This window comes from Prunus mume, linkage group LG7, assembly GCF_029339155.1.
Source record: "Prunus mume cultivar Tortuosa linkage group LG7, ASM2933915v1, whole genome shotgun sequence".
In the NCBI taxonomy this organism is placed as follows: Eukaryota; Viridiplantae; Streptophyta; class Magnoliopsida; order Rosales; family Rosaceae; genus Prunus; species Prunus mume.
In genome coordinates, this window is record NC_142704.1 from 15,302,087 (window position 1) to 15,328,246 (window position 26,160).

The 26,160-nt window shown below is 36.7% G+C and overlaps 3 protein-coding genes, 1 long non-coding RNA gene and 1 pseudogene across 8 annotated transcripts; 2 read left to right on the plus strand and 3 right to left on the minus strand.

Annotated features, from left to right (window-relative positions):
• Positions 1–1,625: 1,625 nt before the first annotated feature.
• LOC103336978 (26S proteasome non-ATPase regulatory subunit 14 homolog) lies at positions 1,626–4,938 on the minus strand (annotated as a pseudogene). Its single transcript, XR_016128456.1, has 6 exons — positions 4,791–4,938; positions 4,300–4,477; positions 3,789–3,870; positions 2,933–3,099; positions 2,684–2,851; positions 1,626–2,037 (listed from the first exon to the last, which is right to left on the minus strand). The product of XR_016128456.1 is annotated as a 26S proteasome non-ATPase regulatory subunit 14 homolog (transcript).
• A 1,026-nt stretch (positions 4,939–5,964) lies between these two features.
• Positions 5,965–8,963, minus strand: LOC103336911 (uncharacterized). Of its 2 annotated transcripts, XM_008240047.3 has the most exons (9): positions 8,530–8,963; positions 8,126–8,277; positions 7,635–7,730; positions 7,475–7,537; positions 7,218–7,286; positions 7,033–7,135; positions 6,876–6,947; positions 6,425–6,513; positions 5,965–6,313 (listed from the first exon to the last, which is right to left on the minus strand). In XM_008240047.3, exons 1-9 carry the CDS (start codon positions 8,852–8,854, stop codon positions 6,173–6,175), a joined length of 1,110 nt encoding a protein of 369 aa, XP_008238269.1. In that variant the 5' UTR covers positions 8,855–8,963; the 3' UTR covers positions 5,965–6,172. The 2 variants fall into 2 exon arrangements, with proteins under 2 accessions (XP_008238269.1, XP_088897588.1); XM_089041462.1 differs by lacking the exon at positions 7,635–7,730 and having other exon boundaries at positions 8,530–8,956.
• Positions 8,964–10,354: 1,391 nt separating this feature from the next.
• On the plus strand, positions 10,355–11,846 carry LOC103336979 (mitogen-activated protein kinase kinase kinase 20-like). The gene has a single exon (XM_008240108.2). It carries the CDS (start codon positions 10,565–10,567, stop codon positions 11,693–11,695), a length of 1,131 nt encoding a protein of 376 aa, XP_008238330.1. The 5' UTR covers positions 10,355–10,564; the 3' UTR covers positions 11,696–11,846.
• A 243-nt stretch (positions 11,847–12,089) lies between these two features.
• On the minus strand, positions 12,090–15,541 carry LOC103336912 (uncharacterized). Of its 2 annotated transcripts, none has more exons than XR_016128447.1 (4): positions 14,153–15,541; positions 13,517–13,658; positions 12,635–12,963; positions 12,090–12,393 (listed from the first exon to the last, which is right to left on the minus strand). It is a non-coding gene; the product is annotated as an uncharacterized LOC103336912 (long non-coding RNA). The 2 variants fall into 2 exon arrangements; XR_001678212.2 differs by having other exon boundaries at positions 12,635–12,743; positions 14,153–15,231.
• Positions 15,542–17,717: 2,176 nt separating this feature from the next.
• LOC103336914 (ASI1-immunoprecipitated protein 2-like) lies at positions 17,718–24,771 on the plus strand. Of its 2 annotated transcripts, XM_008240049.2 has the most exons (11): positions 17,823–18,073; positions 18,175–18,259; positions 18,358–18,439; positions 18,524–18,633; positions 19,765–19,850; positions 19,973–20,508; positions 20,608–21,268; positions 21,370–21,600; positions 21,692–21,816; positions 21,936–22,042; positions 24,079–24,771. In XM_008240049.2, exons 3-11 carry the CDS (start codon positions 18,406–18,408, stop codon positions 24,382–24,384), a joined length of 2,196 nt encoding a protein of 731 aa, XP_008238271.2. In that variant the 5' UTR covers positions 17,823–18,073; positions 18,175–18,259; positions 18,358–18,405; the 3' UTR covers positions 24,385–24,771. The 2 variants fall into 2 exon arrangements, with proteins under 2 accessions (XP_008238272.2, XP_008238271.2); XM_008240050.2 differs by lacking the exon at positions 18,175–18,259 and having other exon boundaries at positions 17,718–18,073.
• The last annotated feature ends 1,389 nt before the right edge of the window (positions 24,772–26,160 follow it).

Sequence of the window (26,160 nt, forward strand, 5' to 3'; positions counted from 1 at the left end):
TATATGGACCCTTCATCTGGATAATTTCATTAAATTTAAGTGAAGTTACTATTTAGATGAATCATGTGGCTAATATGAAGTCCACATCTATTGTTCATATATGACACCCTCATCATAGAATGACTCTTGTTTGAAGCCTTGGGTCGTTGTTAGGCATTCGGTTGCATTTAGGAATTTGGCTACACTTATTTTGGGCTTCTAGCCATCACCATTGATTAGGGCCACTCAAACATGATTTGGCCAAATGGTGATCCATTTATCGGATCTTGGGCTTGGACCCGTCAGATTTCAACTAGGCTCAAACAACTAACTAATTAAATTATTTCAGGGGAAAAAAAATCAATTACATCATGTGTAGTTGTTATCTTTGGATGTATCCAATGGTATCCAATGGTGAAAAGAAAAAAAAAATCAACCACCAAGTATAAAATGAAATAATCATGTTTGAAAAGAAATTTGGTTAATCCAAAGAGAGTGAGGAATGACATAAATCATGCAAAGCAAAAGAGTGGATATTAATATCCTCCTAATTTATTGAATGGCTAGCCGCACAAGACAAGTAGCAGCAAGAGCATAGCTAGCATTGGCTTTTAATTATTTATTTTACAACAAATCTAGCAAGGCAAGATGCATATACAAAAGAATTAACGATATCTCACCCCCTTCAAGTTTGGCCTCATTATCGAAATGGGTCATGAGATTTCAAGTAGTTAAGAGCATTTAGTCCTATACCTGAGATCATAGGTTCGATTTTTCCTCCTCCAATATTGGAATTTCTCATAGACACACACAACTATGATGTCGTGGGGATTCTAACTTGAGACCTTTAGTCTGCAAGTCAATGTCCTTTTCTATTGGACTAGACCTCGTTGGCAAGGGCCTTAAGGCCCTCACTATAGAATGACTCGCTAGCAGTGTAACACAACAAGAATTGAACCCGTTCCTATTAGTTCGGTTTTGAATCTGAGGATGGACAATACAAAGGTAAATAACACTCCAGGCCAAATCTTATGTATTGATTAGCTTCAGCTCTTTAGGCTACCATTTGTAGTAGTTCTTGATTCTTTCTTAAGTATTGCATGCAGTTAAGAAAGTCCTACCTATGAACATGCTAAACTTCATTAATCCTCCCCGTCAATCACTTAATACCTTACAAGGTAAGAAACCTTCAAGTCCTAATTACGTAAATGTATAAATACCTTCATTCTTATTTCTTAAAAAATAGTATGCTCAGGTTGTATTCAAACCACTCAAAAAACAATCAACTTTTAATTTCATGCTCCTTTGTCTTTCAATTGAAAGACTTATTTGACAATAGCTTAAGACTAACGAAGCTTAAATACAAGTTATGAAGTGTACCAAATTTGATGAAATGCATTAAAATGCATGATAGCTAAATGCAGAGGCTCTGGATCCGTTCATCAGATACCATATGCACCCATATGAGATGTCAATTTTAATATAACCAAATTGAAGCTCTGAAAGTTCCTAGACTTGATGGGTTACATTACATGCAATTTTTATTTCATTTTATCCTACTTCCTAGGAAAGAATTAGATTGTAAGTTTATGGCATGGTCCAATTTTGTTTAATAATCATGAATCCATTAGAGATATTAACGATACTAAGAAAAGAACAATGAAATGAAATCCCATTAACTAAATTGAGTAGCCAAACAAGTTAATTTTCAGCTTTGCATCAATTTTCAATTTCACTGTTTAATTGCATCCACACACTAACAAACTCTTCCACTGTTTAATTACCAACTACTGTTAATTGGGTAACATATGTAAGCCAACATCTGCATACATCCAGACATTAGATATCCATGACCTCCACTGAGCTCTAGAACGCAACTGTGTCGAGTACAGTTCCCAAGGTCTGGGCTATGTTTGAGGACATCATGTTGTAGACATGTTCTTCCAGGTGTTTCTTGGCATCTGCCCTTCCCACATTTGCAATTGCAAGCTTCTCCGGCTGTGCATCGCCATCCTCAAGCAATGCATTATTGTACTTAATAGCTAAGTTGGACATCTCCTACAAAAGCCAAATGAAAAGGTATCAAGACTTCAGCACTAAATGACACATGAATCAAAATCTGCTCACATTCTAAAACATGCTGGAAATTTTCCAACAGTCCCATTGTTAAATGGCAGCATATAACCTCATTTTTCCTTCCTTTAGATAAATTTAGTTTGGTTTCAACACATTAACCTATTTTTCCTTCCTTTAGATAAATTCAGTTTTCATTTGGTCAAATTTTTAACCAGGTAAACAACATCGAGATGAAGCTTAAGCAGTTTTTATAAAACTAAAATCATTAGAGTTTATGGACAGTGATAGAACATTGAGACCTGCCTATCAATCAAAATCAGATTTCAAGGTTTCAAAATAGCATAATTTTTCCTATGAGCAGTTTAGCGCAAGAAATCCGTTACGACGAAATTTCAGGTCTACGCTGGCCTAGAATTAAATTGCTTAGAACTCTGCCCCCTGTTAACCTCCACACTTAACCATAACCAGCGATAACCTCCTAATGATCCAGAAAGAAAGTGAAGCATACGCGAAGCCAAAGGGGAAACATGCTTCTATATTGAAAAATGTAACTAATATTTCCTTCAGCTATACATGCCGAACTAAACAAGAATAACCATAACGGGGGCTTCATGAAACCTTGTCTTACCTGAAGAGTCTCCTGGTTTGTTTTTGAATGAGCATCAAATTGCCTCATCGTCAGCCCATCAGTCCATTTCTTCTTATGAAGGTTAAGCAACATTTTCTCCTCAAGTCCATTCATCCTGAAATTTACTGCTAGGGAGTAATAATTCCGGTTTAACCCATGGATCAATGCCTGAAGAAGGAAATTACATAAGAGGCCAAAAAATTTAATTGCAAAGAAAAAATTTTAAAATTTACTTGTTGAGAAACTCACTTGACAGGATGGTTTGTTAAGCTGGCCAAGATTGGATGTGGTCTGCCGTGGCTCTTGGCCAAGCATCACAGTATTTGGGTTAATAAGGCGGAAAGCATCGATAACCACCTTACCCTTTACACTCCCACCACCACAGCCACAGCACGTCAATTTAAGGCTTCAAATCCCTGCAAAAGATTACCGGTATAAGAACATAACACAGTTTTCCCAGTATGCTAACCAATGATGCATAAAAAATAAAAATAAAATCCCAGTCAAGGGTATCATCAACAGAAGTAGAACATAAACAAATTGAGAAAAGTCAAAATATGCTTCCCTACAGAAGACCCAATCTTGGGTGATAGGCAGAGGAACAAAAGAGACCCAATCTTGGGTGATAGGCAGAGGAACAAAAGAGCGTACACACAAATAGATGTCATGTAAATCAACCAACATGGAATTTTGCACATCAATGGGGTAACTATACTCCCTTGAAAGGTAAAAATTTGGAATAGGACCTAGTGAAATTTGGGTCTAGAGGTTGTTGCCACATTTGGGGGACACACAAGAAAAGAACGAGAGTAGAGTAGGCTGAGGTGATCAAGCAACATGGACAAGATGTCAAGGGAAAAGAGTTCTAAAAGCAGCAACGATTTTTTAACAAAGCCGTCAGAAGCTGGTAATGTACAGTCCATGCATAGCTAGAATAGAGACAAAAATAAAAACGACATATAGAATAGAGAGAAGCTGGTAATGAACAGTCAATGCATAGCTAGAAATTTATACAATACAGAGATTTCTTTTGTAACAAAGAGTAAACTTGTGCTACATGAGAAGCAGGAAAATTGGAATTTTTTGATTAAAAAAAAAGCACAACCTGTTGCGTAGTCATGTCCACGCCAGATAACCAACAGCCAAATCCAGGATGCGAATGGTACCAGCCTACGACCATCTCATGTCTGCAATTTCAGTCAGAAGAAGATAAATTACGACAAGAACAAGACAGAGCAACATGGAGACTAAAGCATGACAAAAATAAAAAGATCATGTACAAGTATCATCTGTTAGGATAGTAGGAATAAAGGTGTGCATCATACATTAACATTATAAGAACACAGATGGGTAACATGGAGAGGAAAGTATGACACTAAAAATAAAATGAAAGTATTGAATGTAATTTTATCATCTTTCAATTGAATGTGAATTATGCAAGGGACGCTAGTAGGAGTCACATATTAATATCAGGGCAAGCTAATGTGAATACCATAAGGAATAATGTATGATGAATTATAAATTTAGGTTTTAAAGAGATGCAATCGAGTACACAACTACCCTAACAGCTACAAATTTAGTTGGTTTAATCAAAGTGAAAGAAGAGGAGTAGCGACCGTTGAGTTTGCTTAAGCATATCGAGCATATCAGTCTGGAAGACATGATCTATGGCCTCGACACTGACACCAGTACCACGCTGCGGCATCGCAACGACGTCCACAACATGAGTTGTGTATTTGTCAGGGAAGCTTCCGAGCAACAAGCCCATGACCTCCAAAGGAACCCCGGCTCTCCCTATTAATGATCAAAATTGCTAGAATGAGTACTGAGTTGTGAACAAAAACTAAATTGCATTGGCATGAAAAGAAAAACAACAACAGAAAAATAAAAAAGAGGGTCCAATCCAATCATCAGAATCAGGGCAACTCAAAATCCTCCCAGAAACCCTAGTTAGGATCTGTAAGTAAGGCATAATTTGGATAAGATTCATTTCATAAAGGCAACAATAACTTAGTTATGGTTTTGAAGTCCAACCCATGGATAAACCGAATGTAAGCAGCTAAGAAAACAATGTAAAAAGCCTAAACCAGAAAGTTGGGGAGCCTACCGTGATTGACCATTTTGAGAAGGGAGACTGGGGACATGTTGACCTTCTCCGAGGAATCGGGAGTTGGCTGGCCCAAACCCTCTCCGGCATTGGCGTCGAAAATGTCCGAAACATCACTCTCTCTCTCTCTCTCTCTCTCTCTCTCTCTCTGCACTTTTTCTTATCGTCTCTTCTCTCTGTTTAAGCTCCGAACTATATTAGAAATATGTAAGCTATCCATCTAGCGTGTCCGCAAAGAAACCAAAACGGAAAAGGAAACGCCTCTCCTTGCCTTCTAAATGTCCATTCATACTCTTTTCACCATCTCTAAGGGACAAATTTGGTATTTCATCCACATTCTTTCTACCCGCTTTAACATGACATTTATACTAAAATATAGAAACTAACAATACAAATTTATAAATAAACTCAATCCTAGACATGTATTTATAAAAAAAACCCAAGCACTATTTAAACATAGAAACACACCCAAAATCAACCCCAAAGTCAACTTTTTGGGTGTGTTTATAAATGGGTTTTGAGTGTGTGTAATGATGGGTTTTGGGTGTGTTTATATGTTTAAATAGTGCTTGGGTTTTTTTATAATTTCAACCCCCATTTTGGGTGTTTTAGTGAAACTCCCAAATAACAACTAACCAGTTTTGGATTTTTCACTCCAAATAGGCTTTATAAGGGCTTTTGTATATTATGTCATTCTAAAATGAGTTTATTAGTGAAATTGTCATCTTTCTATATCACATCATCATCTTCCCATTTAAATGAGGTTTGGAGATTCTCTTTCCGTTCTTTCATGTCCATTTGGATGAAGGAATTGAAAATTGCATAGAATTCTTAAATGACAAAATTTAAATCTCCACCGTTTAAATTTCTAGCAATTAATCATTTCAATATTTGGATTTATATATATCAAATTTTGTAAATGACAGAAATTATAGTGAAAACGAATTTATGCACAATTGAATTTGCAAAATGACAACTCTTTTGGCGGAAATTAAACTCGAGCATCTCCCCAATTTCCACGATTTTTCTCGCTCGTCATTTAATAAGTTCCTTCTTTTTTTATTTTTTTCTTTTTTGAAAATTAGCGATAGTATATTATTGATAAGTTCCATGTTTAAGTTGCCAAACAAACCACAACCAGAATATTAAAAAGAAGTTAATGACAGGACGTACGTTCAAGAAACAAACATTTTTATCACAAATATGTTTACAAAAACTCTCCATCTACAAATTGCATTGATATTACAACATTTACAGACTTCCTAGTTTTCAACTTTATATTAGTATACAGTATTGGGAATGTTTGCTCTTCTAAGTAATTTACAAATTTTCCCCCAAGTTGGGATAAGTCCCCCCCGCAGTGTGAAGCTCCATAACTTGTTTTACTTTTTGCCATCTACTTTAAGGTGTTCGATTCTCTGGCGTAGTCTTCTCCGATGATCATGTATCTTCAAGAGGCCATGACCCAATATCACAGCAGAGTATATGCCATGTGTGATCATGGGCGCAAGAATATTATTTGTCTGCCAAATTTTTCATAAAACATAAGGAAATTCGATTATTGAGTTTCATCCTCTTCCGTGTATAGTAGGTACTCAATGAACAACAAATTTACAACCAAGAAACACAACTACCTGCATCCACTCAAAACCAAGATATAGGGCCAGATGTCCTTCAAGCAGGGGAGAGTAGATCTTCTTCATTTGCCTCCTCTGATACCAAGCTGCAGAACAACCACAGAAAAAAAATGGTGAAATTATAATTCAGATATACATGCTACAGTTAGAAGATTTAGAGACATTATTTTGTTTTCTCCATCTTCTTGGAATCAGATGGAGTATAACTATTGTAGTAAAGACAGTTTTCGAGGCACTTCGTTGTGGAGAACTTGTAACTTTTGTAGATATCACATTGAAATATAAGCATGAATTAACTGTATAAAATGGAATGATCCCCATAATTGCAAATACCAACGATCTGTTGAAAGTTCTAATCATCTAATTTGGTTCCACAAACATTAACTAGCTTATTATGTGAAACAAGCTGGAAGCACTGAAAAACCCATGCTCAAGTAACGAGTTAAACCTGCAAACAGCTTTTTCATCTCTTCACGACCAGAGCGAGATGGTAAAACTGGTGCAACTACATAATCAGGATCTGCAAGAACAATTAGCAACTGATCATTAAACTTGCACAAACAAATTTCACCGAAGTTACTTAAAATGTCATTCAGAGAATCAACCTTTTGGAGAGGCTGCTACATAGTACAGAGAACCTGTAAGAGCAGCTGTAATCACCGCAGCAAATGCCTGAGCAAAAGGGACAAATGGGGGGAAAAATCCAGTCTACAAATAGAGCGAATTCAGTCGTCAGAAAATGTTCATTACTGCTGATTATAGTAAAGAAAAGTCAAGAAAACTGCAATACCAGAGACGCCATTCCTCGAGCATCTGTGACCAGATCTGTGCCCCTAAGAAATATATCGGCCAACGATCCCTACAAAGTCATAAATGATTGGGAAAAAAATCATAATGATTTACTTCTCCTACAACAGTGATTCTTCCACTCATATTGACAAATTGGGAAGATTATAATTTGCAATGACAGTTAGTAACCCCAACATTTAAATTGAGTGATATTTTTTAACATATACTAAAGGCTAAATATATTCAAGGATACCACACCTGAACAGCTGCCCTGTAGAAAAGCTCCTCACCCACGGAGCTTGCGGCAACAATTAGTATAAACTGCGACATTGAAGGAGCAACATGTCACTTGTTTCTTGCTTTGTCCAATCAGCACACCATAAAGTGCTTTACAATAACATTATTAAAGTTGGTAAACCTGCAAAGGTGACATTCCATAAAAGAAGCTGCGGAGCTCCTCATCCTCTACATCTCTAATAGCACGAGCATGTGGCGATAACTTTACAACTTCATCCTATAACCATTTTCACCTTCGTTAGTCACAAAAACACAACCTTAAACCAATTCCTTAAATCTCCCATTCTCTTCTTCTTTCTCTATAAATCTAATCATTTGCAATACACAACTTAACTTGGTATTAGAGAAGCCAATCCAATCCTAGAGGTCTTAAAAAAAATTTAAAAGGGTGAAGTACATCAGCGTCCATATGAACATATGAAGGGTTAATTACTAGGAACTGATGTTGGGTGTGGACCTTTGTGCTCTATTCAGTTGCCAATGAGAAATACTGATCCTCTTCTCTCTTTTCTATCTTATCTTTCTAAGTTTTCTCTTTACCAAATAATGAAAAATCATTCGTAATCCGTATGATTGCGCAAAATTTCAAAATCAATCAATCAATCAACTTACATCTAGTATAAAGAGAAGGGCCATGATTGGTGGGGCTGCATATCCAAGCCCTTGTACAATTGCATCTAAAGATACTTGGAAACCTCCCATGCTATCGATCCCCGTGACGGAGCATATAAATCTTCCTACCACAGCCATTGCACCATATATACCTGTTCACAGAAAGAAACCCAATAAAAATTCATCACAAGAAGTATACATAATTCAATAATTCTCTATATAAAAACATGTAACAAAAAAAAAAAAATCAAATCAAATTGCGTATCAAAATTAAATCTTTTATTGGTGAAATCGACAGGATAAGGATTCGTTATCCAAAACACACAGGGTGAGAAAAATTAGTAATTACGTTAACTATGAAGCAAGCCAGGTTAATTATGGTAATTATGGTAGAGCTCACTTACCTATTCCATAGCTAAGTCTAACAACAGCACCAATCTTTTCCCAAACAGGGAACTCAGCTTCGCCGAAGCTCGAATTAAATGTGGTGACCTCCATGGCAGGGCTCGTGAACCCTCCTCCCCGACTCTCTCCGTCTCTTCCATCAATGCCTTCACTGCTGCGTTGCTCCCCCGAGCCCCTAACCGCCGGTACCAAAACCCTAGAAGCTCCGTCGAACAGCGCCGTCCTCCTCTTTCTCGTCGCCGGAAAATGGCAGAGGCCGAGTTTGCCACACAACGACGTCGTTGGAGGATTAGGAGCTGTAAACGATGTGAAAGGAAGCTCCATTTGGTTAAACAAGTAAGGAAATGCCGAAAACCGGTTTGTTCAGAACGAGATATTGGACGGAGATTAAGCCTTCGTCGTCTTCATTGGGCATACTTCGGTTCAGGTTTGAGCTTCGCAGCTTTTAAATAGTAGTTGTCCGAAGGAATTTGGACCGTTGGATTCGGGTCAGAGAGATCTGACGGTGTGGCACATGGTTGAATTTTGTATTATCATGGTGCGGTAGGATGTGGGAATATCCTAACTGTCTATGGAAAATTGACACGTGGAGATAACGCTGGCATCTCAAATGCCCCCTTGTGGAGAGCCATCACGCTAATGGGCCCGATAGTATTTTCAGGGAACAGCGAAATAAAAACAAGAGTAATATTGTTAGAACTACATATTTTTTTTATACCATAATCTTATTTTTTAATAGAGGTGGAACAATACTGATGCCCATCTCTATTAGCGATGATGCTAATTATGTATGAAAAATGAAGGCTAAGATTTTCCTAAAAACAAATATATAAAAATAAAAAATAAAAAGAAAGGAATTCCACGACCAAGTCCATAAAAGCAACACAAATGGAAAGAAATTGAGTTTGCCTCTAAATAAAAGAAGAGAGAAGGGTATTCAAAATCGTTGGTTGTGCTACTCTTCTTCATCTATTAGTGATTGTCCATGGCCAGAGGATAGTGTGGATCGTCAAAAGATTCCATGCCCTTATGCAATGCAATGCATTATGAAATCAACAAGGTCAAAAGATAACATTATGCCATGCAATGCATTTCGTTGCCCAAACTTAATCAATGTTTTAGTCAATTACGCTATGTACTTATGTTGGTGGTATGTATGATACATGTAAGTGTAACAGTTTTGACTAATACTTTTTATGATTTGACAAAAATAACCTTTCAAATTGTAAATTATTACACCATTGACCATTAAGTGGGAAGGTGAGGGGAGGGGAGGGGAGGTGGGGTGGGAAGGAGATGAAAGGAGAAGAGAAGGAAAAGTAAGGGAGAGGAGGAGAAGGAGGAAGACAGATGAGGGGAGGGAGAGAGGAGAGGGGAGTAGGAGGAACAATGACCTCCTCCCCCCCTTCAAGGAATGTACGGCTAGAGAGGATTTTTCTGAGCAAAGGTGAGAATTTTCGTCGACAGAATGTAGATTCACATTTAACCCACTTAATTATATTAGTTTAACTATAAAGTTAAATTTAGCCTTGGTAAAGCAGAATTAATATTATCATAAGTTCCTTAGTATTTATGAGTAACATTTAAAAAAAAAATTGAAAATTTAATAGGTAAAATGGGTAGATATTTCAAATTCGTAGCAGTCAATTATTAGATTTCACAAAATAAAACAATAATAACATTTTGTTTTTCATATTATATTGTTAAATAATTAGAACGCAAGTGAAAGGCCGCGAAAGAAAATATGACCGTTGGAACGCTTACACGCTTTCTCTATATAATGGAAACCCAACACCACCAGGAAAAGGAAATAACGAACTTAAATCACTGCGTCAAAGTTAAGCAGAGAGAACCCTAAAACGTTCGCTTCGATCTCTGTTTTCCTTATCAACGACATCGTCGTCTTCGTTGATCACCCACTTCTCTGCTTTCCCATTTCCATTTGATCGATCGTTTTCTCCATCTCTTCGCTTTTGTGAGACCCATACCCAGAATTAAAAGCTTTAATTTTGTTTCTGCAAAGTACGAAAAACAATGGGTTCATTGAAGCAGAAAAGAGAAACCCTAAAGGAAGAGGAAACATGGTTTGTAGAGAAGAGTTTTTTAGTTACTGGGCGTGAGTGGGTTCGAGGGCGGATTCTCGGCCAAGGCGGATTTGGGTCGGTTTATTTGGCCTCTGTGAAAAAACCCAAATTGGGTAGCGAGGGTTTTCCGGCGATCATGGCTGTGAAATCGGCATTGATGGCTAAATCGTTTGAGCTGGTGAGCGAAAGGTCACTTCTTGGCGAGTTTCGTGGGTGCCCTTTTGTTATCGACTGTTATGGAGAAGATTTCACGGCTGGGATTGGATATAATTTGGTATACAATGTGTTCTTGGAATATGCTGATGGAGGAACAATAGGGGATTTGATAAAGCAATCTGGGGGCTCCGGGCTCTGTGAATTACAAGTGAGGAAGTATACAGAGTCGATTTTGAAAGGAATTCAGTACATTCACGGAAGGGGTTTTGTGCACTGTGATTTGAAGCCTGAAAACATCTTACTTGTGACCTCTGGTTCTGGTTTTGTGCCCAAAATTGGGGACTTGGGACTGGCAAAGAGGGCTGCGGGTGAGCGTTCTTGTAGAGGCACTGCAATGTACTTATCTCCTGAAACTGTGCTTGATAGCATTCAGGAGAAGCCTTCCGATATTTGGGCATTGGGCTGTGTTGTGCTCAAGATGCTCACTGGGAGGCACCCATGGGATGCGAAAGCCGGCGTGAAACTTCATGACCTAAAGCCTCTGATTGCTTCCGGAGTTCCTAAGGTTCCTGGTGGGTTATCAGAAGATGCTAGAGATTTCTTGAAGAATTGCTTTGCGAGGAACCCTTCACAGAGGCTTACAGCAGCTAAGCTATTGGACCACCCCTTTGTGACTAAAGTTGATGAGATTGCACAGGTTAAAGCTGAACCAATAAAGGAAGTTTCTTCAGTGCCATCTTCTTCGAATTGTGGTCTTGATTATGGTAGTTTCATACCACTTGGTAGTTGGAGCTCTGAAAATACAGAGGAGATGGAGCAACAGATTCTTCCTTTGGCCATCATGTACCCTGGAGATTCAAGGCCTGTGATCCCAAACACTGGGTGCCAAAAGCCATCAGCTTTTGCTATAATGGGTGCAGCTTAGTTTAATTTTTTTGAAAGCCTTCTCATGAATTCGATGTAATATTTCATTGTTCAGTGTTTGTGATTGTAAGGCTTGACATTATGTATATTCTTTTCTCACGGTTGTATAGGTTTCATTGTTAATAGAGAGCTAACAGTTCCACTTTGATCTCTTTCTCTTGGTTCTCCCATTGTGTGTTGGTCTTATGTTTTACTGATGTAGATAATCTCACCAATCATTGCATTTGATCCATTAGGTTCATATAAGATTAGTAGTTTAGAAGTTGAGATTAAATCAGTAAGTTATACTTCTAATCAATAATGTCAACTCTCAAAGGATATTTGTAATAGATTCTCAGCGATGGCTTTGTACCATCATTTTGTTGATGACTATTTTCTGCAGCAAGCCCTAGAAGTTGTAGCAAAAACTAATTACCAACATTTATTCAGGAATGGTGTCAATTATTCGACAATTTGCATCGTAACATTGTATCTCCTGGTTAACAATATGTACACAGAAACTATGAGTAGCCCGAAATACAACCGCACAAAAATATACAAAGATTCATTGTACATGGAGGTTACAGAAAACATAAGCTACAACAGAGTATCTTGCTCTGCAGCATCTTCCTGGGCTAGATCATTCGTTCTCCTCAGAAATTGAGACAAACATGCACGGACTGTTCTCGGCTAAGATATAAAGGCAAAACAAGCATAATCCTGTTTCAGAAGCAGAATGATTCAAGGAAAAAGAAAATTTTACACGAATGCATTCAAATAGTAAAAGACTTTGTATCAATAAAAAATATAAAAAAAACAAAAGCAAGTTGCAAATCAGACAGTGGCTACTGAATCGGACAAAACACCATGTAAGTTGTCACCCTGCTTTTTATCTTAAATGGCCAAACTACGAAAATTATCGCAGCTACGAAGAGGTAACAGATTTAGGCAAAAAACATACCAGCATAGGCAACTGTAAGACCTGACACCAACCGTCCCAAAGCTGAAAGCTCGTAAAGACAAAACACCACTTGGAGAAGATTTAAATTCGAAGTTATCTGGTGAGCTGTCTGCAAGAATGACTTATTATCATTGACAAATTTGCATAACTTTATTCTACATGATAACATGCTATCACGAAAATGCTAAGCCACATCTGCAACCATCCCAACGGAAAGGAAAAAGAAGATCAATTTGATAGCCTAGCACAGCCAAGATTTGTTCTTCAAGCAGACTGCTTTAATAACATATGATGGCCTGTGAGCCAAGGGACCAGCCACCGCAAGATGCCTTTACTCAGGACAAAAGTTTCATGGTTAGAATAGATAGCTAGAAATATATAGTGAGGGCTCAGTGCAAAACATTAATTTTCTACTATAGCAAAGCCACAGATCTGGTACACACATATATTTTTTTATTCGCTTGGGAACTGTTATTACAAGTACGTTTTAGCTTCCATTCTATTCTTCTAAAATACTATGCAGTAGAAGAGAAGGTACATTATGGAGTGCCCCCCAAGTGGCATCCAAGTCTTCCCAGTAAGAAACACAATTGCAAGCATGAAAACACACGTGCGCACATAACAACTTGCATATGCAACTCAATACCATAAAAAAAAATCCAAATTTTGACGATATCCAAGTTCAAAATATGTCCTGACTTCGGCCATTTTATAATTCTTAAGACAGGTATTAGGACCTCCCCTTAATACTTAAATTTTCCAGCAGCATACGTATAGATGTTAGCTATTGAAAATTTTCATCCATAGACACCGAATTATATAGATTGCAAAAGCTTGATACCAAAATAAACATTTCTTGCAATCATCATCAAGCATTATTACCTTGAAAAACAACCTCTTGTCAGGTCCTATGGCTGCAACCCTCAGTACAGACTCAGCTGCTCCTATGATATTCGCTAAAAGGGCAACAATCCTATTGGCAGTGTCCTACGAAATCTGCCACCGGAGTGGATCGACCGGCACCCTAGTGAACAATAAAACTAGATACTTCAATACAAAGATCTCCATTCACCACAACAATGGTATCAAATCTGTAAATTCATAATTTGACACAGAAACCGCATATCAAGTGATACCATTCACACAATTACAATTTGAAACAAAGGCATTTTATTTCAAGAACCACAAATTTCAGTTCATCTATCATAGTAGCAACTCCAATTTTTCTTCAATGCCCTATAACCTTATAAAAATTCCAATGCATCCATTCAAAAATCTAAACGAAACCCAAATTTCTCAAAAATGATTCTTAATCAAACTCAATTAAAGAACAACAAATTTGCATTCAATCTGAACCATTATCAGATAAAACCAAACTCCAAATTCATCCATCAACCCAATGACAAGACCTTAGAAACCCAAATTCCACAAAACCCAGAAAAAGAAAGCAAAAACAGAAAGAAATCACTTTCCCGCATTTCATGGGCAGACAAAACAAAATGGGGAATCTGGACTTACGAGATGTTCATTTGGCGAAGAGAATGGCGAGCGAGCAGAGGAGGACGATGAAGGCATCGGAGACGAAGCTGGAGTTGATGAAAATTTTGCCAGTCTTGATAAGATTATTATTTAAAGCATGCACCTTTTCTTCTTCTAAAGATTAAAGAACTTGTTTGCCGGAGGTTTCTTTACGGTTACTCTAACCGAACAAAAATCCCCAAATTTTCATCTATTTTTCTTTTTCTATATGTTTCCATAACAGTACATTTTAATCTTCTCGGAAGAAAAATCTGCAGTACGCTTTTGTTGCAATTTCAAAGGAGTTTCAAAGGAATCTATTTTCTGGATCATGGGTATGTTGCTCTCCCTCAAAATCTATTTCTTTCAGTTGAGATTTTACAGAATTCTCATTGGCCATTGGAAAGATGAACGATTTCGGTTGGTTACGAAGGGATTCGCATTGCGGTGGTTCAGAGAGAAGCCTCATCTTCCTTGTGGTAATGTGGATCTGTTTGGCTGTGAAAGAACATGGAAATCAGCGGATCCCGCCCGTCTCCCCACGGGAACCCTCGCCTCGCCACCACCACTCTACTCGCAACATCGTCTACAAACCACCTTATTCACAGAACAATTTATATGACAACATGATTAACATGTATGCAATGTTTTTTGTTTTGGCGTAGGTGCTTCCATAGTAAAAAGGATAGCAAAATCATTCGAAACCCAAATGCGAGAGGAGGGAGAAAAAAAAAGAGGAATCTTGGAAACCTTTTTAATCGACCACACCAAACTGTTTAGCTAATGATTAGAATCAGTGTGCCACATGTCTGTAATTAGTTATGTTAAACACGTGAAGGTTGTTAGGGGTTGTTAGCTCAGATGCTTAACCATTAAGCAAAGCCTAAGTATAAAGGCTCTACTGTACGTGTATAGTGGTAACGAGAAAAACAGATTTGATTCCCACCATTCTAGAATTCTCAAAGTTTTCTCTTCCTTAGTTACAGATTTCTTCTCTCTTCTATTTTTCCTAAATACTTAGCACAAACAACAGTTCAACGACTGAAAACAGAAGTCTACAAGTGAAAAAGAAAATTAGAAAAAAATAACAAAATGAAATCAGAAAAAGAAATTACATTTGAAAGAACTCAAAAATAAGGATGAAAACAAAACCCTGGGTGATAAGCAATTACATTTAAAAGAATACATGAAAATAAAAGTAAAGCTTAAAAAAAAAAAACAACACATGGGCTAAACGAAAGCACAACCCATCAGGTAAGGAAGAAAAATAAAATACTCCATGGGCCCAAGTCAGGCTGATGTGGCTATGAGGCAGTTAATGATAACAAGTCAAACTTATCTGGTGTTGTAGTAACCGTCAAACCGCAAATAACTTCTCCGAACTGATGTACAGAATGTGTAACCGTCAACAACTGCTCCAATCAAGTGTAGACACCGGGAAACCTCCAAAATTTCAACGAGAATGATCGGAAATGTAAGCGACATGTACAGGTGTGGCTGTGATTGTATCTCTGCACAAAACACCCATCAATAACTGCTCCAAGACCGATCATGCTTCCGTATCACAGCCACACCACTTCTTGTAGAAATGTCAACCAAAAGGAACCGCAGTTTATGCCGAAATCAAGTTTGGGAGGCGCTGTAAAAACATGTTTATATATATATATTCTCTTATGCGGACGTCCGGACGATTATTATCGATATCATTTCACCACTCAATTGGACATCAGATAAGAGAATACTATAAATAAACATTTTGGTCCTTTAAGTTCAGCTCAAGTCTTTAGGTTTAAGCAAACCCATTTATTTTCTTTTAAGCCTAAAACAATGAGCCTAATGTTTTGTCTCAGATGTAACTTGAGATACAGCAGCTTTTTCTCAACCGAAAAAAAAAATCCTACAGCCAAATATGTCATTCTTCCTCTTGTCTTCTTCATTCTCTCTTATTTTGTTTCTTTCAAAAAATATCTTCATGCCTTGTAAGCACTCTAGGGTGCTTATTAGTGAAGGCTATATAAGGTGATAGTGGCAAGATTTAAGGAGGAGGTGGAAGGGCTCGGTAAGAGGTGGAGAGTCTATTGGAGGAGGTGGCTGTTGGTGATGAACTTAGATTGCTCTGTAAGCAATCTATATGGTTGACTAATCCCAGCTATAAAGAGGAGGGGGAAGAGCTAGTAATAAATTTTATACAAATTTATAAATAAACCCAATCCTAGACATGTATTTATAAAAAAACCCAAGCACTTTTAAACATAGAAACATACCCAAAATCAAATCAACTTTTTGGGTGTGTTTAAAATGGGTTTTGAGTGTGTGTAATGATGAGTTTTGGGTGTGTTTATATGTTTAAATAGTGCATAATTTCAACCCCCATTTTGGGTTTTTAGTTAAATTTTAATCACTTTTTCACCTAAATAGTTGAAGTTAGAGAAGGATTTTTCATATATGTTTTTAGTTCACTTTACTAGTAGAAAGAAAGAGAGGGAGAGGAAGAATTCTGAAAGAGAAAAGGAACAAAGAAGGAAGGATTAAGGGTAAGAGTTTTTATAGTTTTGGGTGTCTTTAGTAAATTCTTTAGTTTTCAATTGGAAGTTTTATGCTTTTATCATGTTTTAATATGGAAATAAAACCTTTTCTTATCATTTTTTGTGTTTTCATGATTTCATTTGAATCTATGTTTTCGAAGAAAATCAAGAAAAAATTTGGCAAGAATTCTTTTTGTTGATACCGTGACTAACGGAGCATTTAGTTAGGCAAGATCAGCCACGTTTCATGCTATGAGAGGTCATCATCTTAGTCAAAGAAGCAATAACACAAGTCACAACTAGGGGCAATGTCAAGAGTCCCGCATTGGAAGACTACAAGAGGAAGCGATCTTCAAGGAAGAATGAGAAGGTAATAAACCATAAGACTATTGCTTATATTTTCTATTGGAAAAGTCTTGGTAGAAAAACTTGACATAATATTTATTTTATTTTATGATTTTAATAATTTTTAAGTGTGAAAGTTAGAAAATATATTAAACACAAGTTTTATATAAGTGAAAGTGAAAATAAAATTGCTTTGCTTTTTACTATACACTTGAATAGGAAAATAATTTCAACATATGCCATTAATATCACTATTATACAAAATTTACCAAACACTCATAAACTGATTATTATACAAACACTTTTAATAAAAAGCTTATAAAACACTAAACTAATTTTCTTTCATAATAAATCTGACAGAAATTATTTTCATATCACAACAATCACAAACTGACCCTCCGTCATATTCATTTCGTGTTTAGACGTCCAAGTAAAAGAAGCACGCATTTTAGAACCCAAAAAAACGAGAAGCACGCATCATTTAGAAGGACAAGCTATGCATTTTAGTATGACATTACTGGAAGCAAAAAAACCACGTGTGAGTTTGTGTTTGAGTCACACATTACTTAGCAAAGAGGACCTGTTTTCTTTTTTTTCTTTATTTATGTTTTTTTTTAATAGGAAAAGAGAAAAACTACAAACGTAAACCACGAGCCAAGTCAAGATAAAAAGGAACAGAGCAAGGAAGACCCTGATCCCGCAGATGGGTTCACTCCCTTATTTTCTTTTCTATTTTCTTTTCTATTTTCTTTTCTTTTAGCTCATATATATGCTTTTTGTTGGATATGAATAATGAAACCCAGCAGTTCCCTTTTATGGTATTTTCTTACTTATTTGCTCAAATTTGACGGTTATGTGTGACAAATTTAAGAAAACTAGAGGAGAAGCTAGGACATGCAATGTGTGCAGCAGCACTTCACTTTCGTCTTGTATGCATATCAAACCAGTGGCTTCACTTTCACAAGCGGCTACAGAGACTGACGGGTTTTCAGACGAAGTCTCCATGGGAAAGGCAGCTCCTAATTCTCAAGAGTTTGAGTCAAATTCAAAGGTAAGACTTTTGAGAAATCAGTTGTTCATGGTAGTAATCAGTTTAAGAGAAGAAGAAATTGAATGCCCAGTAGTAATTTTTACCAAAATAAATCTTCACAGGCATTAGTGTTTCTTTCAAACAAAGCAAATTTGTCAGAAGTTTCATCTTTGACTGACATTAACCGCCAATCGTGGTTTCCTGAAGGTGGGTAATTTAGATTAATTTTCTTTAATCAGAAAAAAATTGTTCCTTTTTGAAGAAATTATTTAAGGTTGAAATTTAATTCCTGGGTTCTTCTTCAGTTTCCTTCAAAGTGGCCTGAGGAGCAAGCAGAAACATTGTCAAACAGCATGGCAACCTTTAGGGTTGATGATCAAATTGGTGGTATGTATAGTTATGCTGAACCTCTGAAAAATCACTCTGAATTGAATGATGGAGGCCCAGCGATTGAAGTTGGAATTTTTTCAGGTAAAAAAGAAGATGATGTGAAGTGTGATGCAGTAGTTGAGGAACAGGAAGCTCCTTCGCAGCCTCAGCCTGTTAACTGTGATGATGGATCAGATGTCGGGGAGGATGATGTATGTACTTTTTCTTTCTGGTAAAATTTACTGCTAAGCTTGCTTCTTGTGCCCTGTCTATCTTACCGGAATGGAACCATGAAATTTCCTTAAATGTTGATGTGCAAACTTTGGAATTCCTGAGATGATGAGGAACAAGTTGTTGTGAACCTCGACATCATACTTTCCTCTCATAAATGGGGCATTGTCCCAAGAAGACAAATGAATATAGTAGTACTGCACATGGACACATAGACACAGAGATAGACATCCATGCACACACTTGCAACCACAGAAAGCCATGCACCGCCACCACTGTTGCATAGCCATACAAACTTGTTTTTGAAAGAAAACGGTGCACAGGTGTATAGTGGTTATCAAGTACTGAAGGTGGTGGTGCCTAATGTGTTCTCATAGATTTTTGTACTTCAGATAAATATTCCTTTCTTTTTATAATCTGATCCACTGTGCATTTGACTGGAAAACTGTACCTTATTGCTGGTCTTATGTCATAATATGATTTACACTAAGTCTGTGTTTAGCCCATTCTAAGCAAACCTGCACAGGCAGGGAGGAAGTGGATGGGTTGGTGGTGGTGGGGGAATTATTTTGGTAGACAATCTCATTTAGTCCAGCTAAGCCGCCTTATTTGAGTAGATTGGCATTGACCAGCAATGCTTGTCCTATATTGAGATGATCACAAGGTTGATTAGTATTGCCCAGTTGATACTGCCTATATTCTTTTGTTTCAAGAAAAGAGATTGTTACTTAAGTTGTGTGGGTACACGCACCCATGAACACATGCTAAATTTAGTTATTGTCATCATAAGGTGGTAAATAAGGGAAAGAAATTGGCAGTTCTGTTTGATTTTAGCTTTGTTGGAATGCAAATAACAGTTACTAATTTGGATGCAAAGGTTTGATAGATAATATGGCACATAGCTATCTTGTTGAATCCTCACCCTATATTATTCTCCTGTTTCCTTCTATTGCTTCCTGTATGTTTGGCCTTTAAATAAAACTGCACTGTTGATGTAGGAAACTATTCTTTCTTTGTTGCTATTGCATCCATTACCCTTTTTCAATTAAATAGGGAAACAATTATCTTAGTGATTCCATTTTCCTGGTCCTTCTTTGGGTCGTGCAAAACAGGTAAAAGTTTGTGATATCTGTGGGGATACAGGTCGTGAGGAGTTGCTTGCTACATGTAGCAGGTGCATTGATGGGGCAGAGCACATGTATGTAACTCATCTTTTCTGGATCTTTTTGTTTTTGGATGCTTTCTTTTGTTTATTTTTTTTTTCACTATAGAACTTGAAAGCCTATGGTTTTCCTTAACTTATCTTCTTGTGTCAACCAGATACTGCATGCAGGTAATGATGGAAAAAGTTCCTGGAGATGACTGGATGTGTGAAGATTGTATGCATATGGAAGAATCTGAGAAACAAAATCACAACTATGTAAAAGCTGAAAGGGTCGTAAAAGGATCATCTTTGAGCGGTATAAGGAAAAACTATAAAAACGAGGATGCTTCAGAGTTCAAGAACAGATTGTCGATGAAAAGTAAATGTGCTAGAGTTGAGATCAAAACAGGCAAAGTTGTTTCTTCTCCAAGCTTTGCTGGCAAAGGACCTACAGTCAATGCAGAAGCTGTGTCTGTCAGTAAAAGAAGGGCTCTTGAAACAAGTGTGAAATTGCCAAGGGTTCCTAGTTTCTGCAGCAAAACTGTACTGCATAAGGATGCTTCAAAAAAGGAATTAGATAAGAAGAAAATAAAGGCAACCATGGATGTGATTTCTGGTGACCAATCTTCGAGCGGTTATCTGAAAAATGCGTACTTGCCTATTACATCAGACAAATCAGACAAATTTCGATCGCAAATGCAAATGAGAAAAGGTATACTTGTTATGCAGCTTAGAGGCCGTAGATATTTTTTGACAACATTATGTAAGAATTGTAACTGCATATGATAAATTCTCAATCATGACTTTACAGGTGCTCTATTGAAGTCAAAATCATTCAACATCATTAATTCAAAAGTGAAGGGCAAACTGTCAGATGAAGGTGGTGTCCAAAAGCAGAAATTTGTCGACAACAATGCTACTGGTGACAACAAAAAGAAAAATATCGCCAGCGCAATGTGTAAATCTTTGTCCTTTGATAATGCCAGGTCAAACTGCTCAAATGGTTCCGATACAAAAGTTAAAGTGCCATACCATCTCAAGGACTCAAAGAAATCGACATTTACAAATCAAGAGAACTCTACTCAGGTGAAGCATGAAGCCAAGCTACTTAACCCTTTAGTGAATGGTTCTGGTCTTCTCGTGCCACAGAGTGACAAAAAAATTGCATCTAGTGGTCAAACTAGTTTACTCCCTGTTGGTCATGATCTGGAGACTGGCCATAGGATATCGAAAAACTTATCAGAAGCAACTAATCATCTTTCTCATGAAGGCTCAAGGTATGTAAACGAGAAAGAGAATAGAGCGGTTGGTGATGCGAAACAGCATGCTGATCATTACATAGAAGCAGCAGTTGCTATCAGAGAAAATAATTCTAATGTCAATTTGCATTCGGAAGGAAGGCCTCATGTGAGAAACTCTTCAAACGCTTTTTCTCCGGCTTTTGCTGTCCCACAGCTTGATTACATATGGAAGTATGGCCTTTTTCTCCTTTAGTAGATCTTTTCTTGTACACTGGTCTTTGGCTTGCCTTTTGAGTATGTTCTGATGCGTGTGCTTCTGGCATTTCATGCAGAGGTGGATTTGAAATGTGGAGAAATGGAAGAGTCCTTGGTTCTTGTGATGGAATGCAAGCACATTTGTCTACTGTTGCTTCACCCAAAGTTCTTGAAGTAGTACCCAAGCTTCCTCAGAAAATGCTGGTAGAGGAAGTTCCTCGCTTGAGCACATGGCCAACTCAATTCGTACGAAATCATCCAACAGAAGATAATATTGCTCTCTACTTTTTTGCAGAAGATCTTGAGAGGTTTTGTTTATGTTATTCCTTAAATAAAATAATAAATTAAAGTTTTCTCTCATGCTGGCCATCCGTCTAATTCTGTATGCTATTTATCCAGCTATAGAAGAAACTACAAAGTTATGGTGGAATGCATGGTTAGGGATGACTTGGCTCTTAGGGCAAATGTTGATGGGGTTGAACTGTTAATATTCCCATCTAACATGCTTCCTGAGAATTCGAAATGTAAGGATTGACCATTATGCATGCATATTTTAAAGATGGTTTTCGACACACAATTTAATCATATATATATATATATATATTCTTTTTTCCCCAGTAAATGTAATCTTATTCTTTGACAGGTTGGAATAGGATGTTTTTTCTGTGGGGTGTGTTTAGAGGGAGGAGGGTTTCTTGCTCTGAACTCACGCAGCCTTCAAGAGATGTGAATCAAGTTGACTCTATCCTGGTACGTATATTTAGTTAGTGATTAATTGCCTTATTAATGCATTCTCCTTGTTTATATATATATATATATACTTCTCCAAAGCTTTAGCTGTTAGTTCGTGCTTAGCTGTCAATCATATGGCAAGAATAATAACTGTATTACAATTTTTAAATATAGAATAAAGAAACAAAAATACATAATTAAGGAAAAACACTAAGGATCGATGAATTATGACATTTTTAGCATCATGGAACATGGAGGTCTTTGAATATCCTTCAGTGTCATCAGCAACTGTATAGTTAGTTGTTTGCAGAACAGGGTTTGTAGTTAGAGTATCATCCCTTCACTGATAACTATATACGTATGAATATATAGATAAACAAATAAATTTAAACTTTTCTTTTATGATGAACATGCACTAAAGAAATAATAACTTTACCTCACATTTATAGTTTGTCAAACCCAAAAGATGAAATTGTTGATGATTATAATGAGAAGACATTGAATCAATGTAACTCCAATTGAGAAGTTTTTGGCGTAGGCCCTACAGAAAAAGAAAGATGATTAATCAATGTGATTGCTGATAATGTTGCTAATCTACCATGGCCTTGTGCTCTGTTCAAGATTACAAGAACCTAAAGCTTTTATAAAGAATAAAATTTGGTTTATGTGGTTTAGTCTTCATATGCTCTAACTACTAGAATTTGGATCCTCATTTGGCAGTTTTGATGATTGGATTCAGATCCTTGTAAGCTCCATAGGCATTCCATTTTATTGATTTTATTTTATTTTTATTTTTTGTAATCTCAATCCTCCTTCATGACATGAATATGAGCACTTTATGTAGTTTGACACACATATCATTCAAACTCGTCCCATGAATATGTAATGCATGGAGCATTGCCCCAATGACAAGCTACATCATGTCATGGAGCCAATAATGTGAGTCTTTTTTATTTTTAAAAGAGAATGGTTAAGATTTAGAAAACAACATTTTTCTTAAAAGATAAAGAAAACCCCATTTTATCGAAGCCGTTAAAAAGTGCAAAGTCCAAACAATACAACAAAAGAAACAAAATATTATCATATAGAAATATTGTATAAAAAAATAACTCTAGAAACTTAAATAACAACAGAGCTCTCCAATCTGCAAAAATAGAGAAAATTTGTATTTTCTGAAACTCAGATGACTGAGGCCAATAATGATCACTAGAGCTTGACTTTATCCCATATTACTTCCATGGTTCCCTCCTCTTAAGTACAGAACTCCATGTGGTGTTACCGTAATCTAGGGAGGATGCTAGGGGATCTTAATCTTTGATAGCCCACTTTTGGGATACCTCAATGATTGTCGTGAAATCATGAGTAGATAGTAATGGTTGTCAAATGGACCCCTTGGATTTGCACTTAGTGGGTGAAGGATCCTACTCTACTATTTTGTGCCTTGTAGCAAGGATCAGGTGATCTTGATGCTTCATAGGAATTTTGATAAACTGCTTTGTTTTCTTTGTGCTCTTTTGTTCTTTTCCATTTTCTTGCTTGTGGATAGTTAGTTCATTTAACTTTTATAAAATCTTTTTGGTACCTTCATCATTATATTTTCCTGTGATAAGCATTCATTCAAAGACAGATAAATTAACTTTTTGAGAAAGATACAAAAGTGTAATATTAGAGCAAACTCTGTAACCTATGTTGGGTGACTAGACATCTGGGCTGGTGTTCAATTGGTGAATGGGCCAATTGCAAACATTGGTGAGTGGGTTTCTAGGCAATAACGAGACCATTCATTTGGTCTGCTCAGGTTTTTACTTATAATGTGCTTGGTAAATCTTGGCAAAGAGTGCCAACTTTGGTGCATTCAATTTTTTGAGTTGGTAAATTATCAGAGTTTGTGGTACTTGATGATTGGTATATATGTATAACTGGTCTTGTCTTCATTGATTTCTATTCCTCTATTTTGTAAATTGTTTTCTATAAAAGTACATGAGGTTTCTCTAGCACAAGCAAAACATCATTCTCTAGTCAAATTAGCTCTGACATCCAAATTTGGCCTGCAGAAAGGAGGACAATCCAAGCAAAGGCAGGAGATGGACTTCAGATTTTTTCTTCAAGGTAGTAAAAGATATAGCATCGACAGTGTGAGCGTTGATGAAGAGCCTGATCTCAAGAGGGTCAAGACAGATGAGTCAAAGTTTTCAGATAAAGGATTTCCATTTCAAACAGATGTGTGTGGTTCTGGTTTTTCTGGGGAACATCTTGGATGTGTAAACCCTATGATATGTCTGTCTCTTCAATGGAGATGCAAGTTCGTACAACTACAGGCAAGGTTGAATCTCAAGTTCCAGGTATTGAGCTATCATTAGGGGCACCATTTATTGATTTTGAACACCAAAAAGAAGATCAAACTTGTAATCCCAAGCTGGTGAACAACATTAACTACGAGGACAATGAAGTATCAACATCCCTTTCTCTTTCTCTTGCGCTGCCGTCACCTCTAGGAAACAAGTACTGAAGATTGGATCGAAACAAAGCAGCTGTTGGCTGAGAGGCATGCGCATCTAGAATGAAACCCTGTAGACTGTAGATTAATAGTACCGTAGCATAACATGGATGTTTTGATATACATGGATCGTAGCATAACATGGATGTTTTGATGTACATGGATCGTAGCAACCATCGTGATCCTTTCCAGTTCATAACAAACCATTTTCCGTCATTCACAATTAAAGGTTTGCTAGTTTTCTCAGTAATTTATTTCTTCCTGCTATGTTTTTGTGTGCAAAAAAAACAGAAAAAAAAAGAGCTATTATACCTACGGAGAAATGATAAAGTTAAATGCTGCTAGAACCTTGAAATGATAAAGTTTACTGGTCATGTAGGTTCGCTTGATAGTGTGGTCCAATGTGCTGATTTTTGCAAGTTGGTTGGTCGCGGCTTTTTTTTTTTTTTTTTTTAAATAAATATTTTGAGAGAACAATATTTTCATTAATAATAAACTCAATTCGCCAAAGGTCCATAGTTCAGTAGTAGGAGCATTTGCCTGCAGATCAGTTGTTTCTAGTTTGAATTCCAATGCCAACTTCATGGGTTTTTTTTAGTAAAGGGATGGTCTAAACTAGAGGGGAATGTGATTTCTTACGTGCACACAACTATGATTTTGTGGAGATTTGAACCTGAGACATCTGGTCTACAAGTCAATACTCTTTCTCACTGGGCTAGATGCCAACTTCATAATTTTTTTTTTTGGGTCAAATGCCAACCTTCATATTTGGGATAGAAAGCAAACCCCAAAAGGGTGGTTCTTGCAATGATAAAACTAATGAACAATGAACAGAACAGCGACTAAAGAGAATTTGAATCACCATGAACAACCAGTAAACCACCAAGACAAATCCAACAAGACAAAAGGTATATGAACCAAAATAGAAACTGAATCTGGGAAATGGATTGCAATCTAATTAACTCATTTTAAAAAAAATACATTAACATATGAATTTATTTCTTGAGAAGTACTGTATTATGGCTTAAAATGTGGTACCATGTTCTCATAGTTTAAAATTACAAACATATCATCAAAGGACATGTAACTTGAGTAGTTAAGAATTGTGTTGATACAATATATTATATATTCCATGCATCTCTATCTCATTATTTTATTCCTAGTTAAACGAGAATTTCTTACCAACAAGCGAAATGTTAATATGTTTTGTACTCCTTGTACATAGCGATTGGTTTTAGAAGTATTCACATCACTTGCATCTGTCAAAGAAATATATAGATGGTAAAAATCTAAGGTATAACTGCCCATACAAATCACATTTGTCGAACAAATTTCTAAGGTACACGGTAAAAAAAAAGTTTAAAGCGAATGCGGGCAAGGCCAATTAGTCAAAGCAAAGATTGCTTGTATATTTATATATAATATAAAAAAAGATAAAAAAAATTATTTTTAAAAAACCTACTTCAACATATTATATGCGACTATTTATGTTATTTATAATAGTAATAATGTTGTTGAGACCCAAAAAAATCCACGACTTGGCCCAGATGAATTCCCAGCCCACCACAATACCTTATTGAGAAAAACCCGACTTGGAGCACACAAAAGTCCGTCATGCACGAGTCACACTCCACGTGTC